General features: G+C 40.4%; 1 protein-coding gene across 1 annotated transcript in view; it reads left to right on the forward strand.

Annotated features, from left to right (window-relative positions):
* nop16 (NOP16 nucleolar protein homolog (yeast)) overlaps positions 1 to 3374 on the forward strand; it is a 10627-nt gene extending 7253 nt beyond the window's left edge. The window contains exons 4-5 of the mRNA XM_030747290.1: positions 1 to 52; positions 1821 to 3374. The exon at positions 1 to 52 is cut by the window's left edge and continues 55 nt beyond it. Coding sequence (XP_030603150.1) covers positions 1 to 52; positions 1821 to 1964 — 196 coding nt within the window. The 3' untranslated portion in view covers positions 1965 to 3374. The remainder of the gene's footprint in view (positions 53 to 1820) is intronic.
* Positions 3375 to 4791: the final 1417 nt, after the last annotated feature.

Raw genomic sequence — 4791 nt, forward strand, 5'->3', positions numbered from 1 at the left:
CCTCATTGAATACGTTCAGTACATGATCCGGGAGCACAACGAGGATTACAAGGTAAGAACGCAAACTGAAGCTCGAGCAGGCTGACAAAACTAGACCACAGTGATGGAGCTTGCCTCGGTATTTAAATGGACTGGATTTAACAGTAAATTGGCTGTAAAATGAAGGAACGCTAATTTTCTGATATCATTCATGACAATTTCATAAATGAGCTGGTACTGGCATTAAAAGTACAGGTATTTCTGCTGGGGAAGGTCTCAAAAATCTCTTAATGGCCCTTAATCATGTGTATTATCCATGTTCTCTGTAAGAGGCGTCCCATATCTACACCTGTAATTGCCTCAAAGCTCTTCAGGACCTGCTTTTTCCTATTTAAGGGGGAGATAGGCTAGAGCATATGAAGCCTTAAGTGGACAGATGAGTGGGAGTACAAGTAAACCTAACTAGATGACATCATGTATTATCTTTCTGCATTTTTATGGGCCTGTAAAAAATTAGCATGGATTCATTAAATATCCATTCATCCATTTGCCCATTTTCTTCCACTTATCCACACGGAGTCAGGGTCAGCTGTGTAGAGTTCATTAAATATACTAACGTTATTGTATTGAGGTGGTCAGATTGGAGGCATTGATTGCCCCCCCGGAACTGACAGAACAGTGTGGCAGAGGTGTAAAGCAAGCTTTTATTAGAAAAAGGCCTCATTAAAATGGATTTTCAACAGTTGCTGTAGATGGGACTGAGTCACCACCGGGAGCACTGCCAAGCCAGAGTTGGTCAATGGGGGAGGGGTATTGTGAGGGTGTGGGTTTTTCTTTATCCAATAAAATGTCCTTCACAGATTCAGTTTTCAGAATTTAAAAGTCAAGGATGGAGTATTTTTCTATCAGCGGCAGTATCACACTGGAGTGAACATATAGGGAGATTCAAGGGTTTTACTGTAGTTCAGACCCAAATTCGGGCTTCTGCTCCCATTGAAGGTGATCATTTTAAATTTTACAAATTAAACTGCAGCAACAGTCAGACCAAGGTCAACCAGAGACCGTCAAATTATCACGATGGCAACAACAGATGGAATAACTTTTAATGAATAACTTTTTTGAAATACTTTTATTGGCGAGTGCTTCATGAAGTGCGATGTGATCAGCTGCCTCTCCAGTGAGGCACTTGTCCTGCTGATCCAATTAAACTCCACAATCGTAGCTGAAAGTTGGGGACTGCTGTCACAATCTGTGGTCCAACTGTGGGTCGAGATCCTCTGTGGAGAAGCAGCTGAATGATAGACCATCACCAGTCCCATCGCCAGATCTCAGTCTTAAGGAGGGGGGCTTATGAAATCCAACAGGGGGGCACCACTCTTATTAGCTTAATTAGTGATCTGGCTTGGGTGGGCGGGCCCAAGCGTATCAGTAGGCGGGCATGGCCCCTAGGGCCCGCCCATAGCGACGGGTGTGACCATCACAACAGCAACTGCAGGGATGCTGAGAGTTAAACTCATCTCAGCTTTCAGTACAGTTTCACTTTTGAGTCTGTGTGTTCAGTCGTTGGCTTTAAGTGCTATCTAATTCAATATGGATTCATTATTTAAACTGAGGTCCCCATCAGAGTCACAGGCTAGTAACGCATCAATTACACTTGTTCAGATCTCGGTTCAGACACCAAAACGGTGACAGCAAAAAACTTTTACCAGCTGCGTTCATAAATCTGAATCTGGCTCGGAATCCAAAGTCTTCCCAAGTAGTTTGACTTATTTAAAATTTACGGCGGCAACCAAAAACCAAGGACTGTCCTCTCACCCTCCTGTTCCTTCCCCCCTCTGCAGGCGATGGCCCGAGATGAGAAGAACTACTATCAGGACACGCCCAAACAGATCAAGAGGAAAATCAACGAGTATAAACGCTGCCACCCGCAGCACTACGAGGCCTTCATCAGCTCGCTCACCACTCCAGAGCCAATGGTCCAGTAGAAGAAGATCCAGTCTGGGCTTGAGGAACTGGACTGTAGTCATTCAGACTGAGACGGAGGTCCAGTGTTTGGACGGAGGATAAAATACTGGAGCTGTTCATGAGTGCAGAGACGGGGCTTTTCTCTCCATCTGTATTTTTCATTTAGCCATTTTGTAACAGGATGCATTTATTTGCTCTCTTATGAAAGTCAAACATGACTGAGATGACATTTTAAATAATTTAAACCCCTTATCCTGATTAAAACCCATGGTCAATTCACAGGAGGATCCAAGCATCCGAGTAAAATCATGAAAAAAATCAATTTTTCATAGTCTTTCTATTTTGGGTATGCCAAACAAAGAAAGGCATTCAAACCAGAAAAGTCCCTAAGTATTGGGCAAAATATGAAATGTCAGTGATTCCTTCCAGGGATAAACAAATATGTGAGCGGTTTCCAAAGCCTCCACAATTTCTCATTTTGAGCCAGAAATAAAATTAAAATTATAAACTTGTAAAAAAGTGTATATATAGAAGTTGAAATGATCAGCGAGGACGCTTCCAGGATTTCTGTAAGTGACCAGAAATGATGGATAAAAATATTTTTTCTCCTTTTCCAAGAGCTGTTTGAATTTCTGAAGGTGAACAGCTGCAAAATAAAACTTTGGGAAAAGAAAGTGCTTACCCCTGAGCATGCTCTCACCATGGCTTTAAAAAATATGAAATGGTACCATGCTAAACTCTGACATTTCACAGCTCTATTTTAAGAATGACAAGCTTATTCACATTTTAAGTAACATTATTCTTTAAAGGAAGGGAAAGAAAGTTAAAACGACTACACCAAGGCCCAGTTTAAGATGAGGATTATCTGAGTCATGCAAAGCTACTGTAGAAGCTGGAAATTAGCACAGTAGGTTTTGATTTGAATTTTTTTTTTTCATTAACTACAGCAGCTGTCAGTAAGTCAGTGGAATGGCATGACACCAAACAGTGAGGTGCATAATTTATATTTACATTTGTAAACCATATCATAGCTCAGCTTTAAAAGGGTTCCTACAGCTATATGTTCATCACAGGAGCAGAAGTCCCACACACCTGCTCATAGCATCTTAAGTTTACAAGGATCAACCAATCAGAAAAAAGCCAAAATGTCTTGTTTCAAACATGATGAACGCAGCAGCTGAACTGAGGCCCAGTGTAAGACAAATGAGGATCATTTCAAATTATTCAAGTAGAGTCCAGTAATTTTAAAAGAACATGGAGCTGGACCACAGCAGGTCCACTATTTAGTGTGCCAAAATGAAAACATCAGAAATGTAAAGGATGTAAGTTCTCGCTGCATTGTGAACTGCTGCTTAGGTAGAAACCTCGTGAGTCTGATTTTACTCCTTTAACGTGTATGTTTTTATTAAATTTGTCTAATAATGTGAATGTTGCTGGTTTTTGCAGCAGAAGTTGAATCAGAACAAAGTATTGATTTAAACATATATTTTAGTCCAACGTTGTTGAATTACTGTTTCTGATGATGGCAACAAAATGTGCTATAAGTGCTTCACTGTCTTTGGACAATCTGAAGGAGTCACACAGAAGGTCAGTTTAATCAGTGGAGATGGGAGTGAAGACAAACATGATGACCCTGAAGCGTGATAACTGATCTCAAAGCAGGTTGTGATGTTCTGGAAGTGAAGGCCTAATGGATCAGTCTGCATTCTTCAGTGTTTTTAGTGAATCCCATTAATAGACCTCCATGTCATCTTAATGGTTTAGTTTTAAAAAAGTCTCCATTAAATAACACTTGGTGCTTTAGTGATGCTGGGTCTGAACATAGAAGCTAAAACAGAATTATTTTAATGACCAACAGGGGGCGACTCCTCTATGAGACAATCACCTTCTCTTTTGATCTCTGAACTCAGTGAACGTTTTCTTGATACGTTTATGGGCAAAGTTTCTAGTTTCATGTTTTTACTGAATATATTATGTTCATTTTGTAGATTATAGTCCTCATTAAGAGTCAAAAAGTCACCTAAACCAAGGTAAAATTATTGGCTAACGTTAGATCTGCTCTTCATGACAAAAACATTCATCTCAAGGCTTCATAATGAGTGTACACTAACCAGTGAGTGACCTCACCTTGGTTATAGCCATCTTTTGTCCAATTTGCTGGTTGCAGATTAACACTGGATTTTTCCATCCTTCCTATTTTTGCTCCTTGATTTATCTTCTGGATCTGTGAAATTATTAACATGGCAATCAATCCAAAAGTTGCCAAAATATTTCAGAACTGAAAACTGCCATTGGCACCATCAGTGTTTCTACAGGCATACTTCACTAACAGAAAGCTTGAATCTCAGATTCATCCTCTGGGAAGACTGAACATCACGTCACGGCAGTATGTCCAGAGATTAAGATATTGCGATAAGAAACAAAACTTACTTTTAGCACCAAATAAGTCCATCTGTGACCTCTGCAGGGTCAATGGTCATGTAGTTGCCATAGCATTTCAGCAAAACCGTGGGGATTCTTGGAGTCATCATTAGCCCATTTTTCAGCTGTTTCTGTAGTTGGTTCAGGAAGTGAAGAAAGGTTTGTTCTCCAAACTGTCATATTTATTAATCCCAGTTCCAACCACACAGAGCCGTTTGTGTCGCTGCTTCGCATGGGGCTTGAACAGATTTCATCCGGCGAAGTAGGGCATGTACTGTTGCCAACTCCTCAGTAAGGAAAGTAGGTACTGGCTGTCCTAAAAGTCTCTATATGTGGTAGTAATTGAGGCTGTAGGAGAGAGGAATAACATCTTTTGAGAGACAAAAAGTGAAGAAAAAACACCCTAAATATGTTTAGAACTACAAA

This window comes from Archocentrus centrarchus, chromosome 14, assembly GCF_007364275.1.
Source record: "Archocentrus centrarchus isolate MPI-CPG fArcCen1 chromosome 14, fArcCen1, whole genome shotgun sequence".
Classification (NCBI taxonomy): Eukaryota; Metazoa; Chordata; class Actinopteri; order Cichliformes; family Cichlidae; genus Archocentrus; species Archocentrus centrarchus.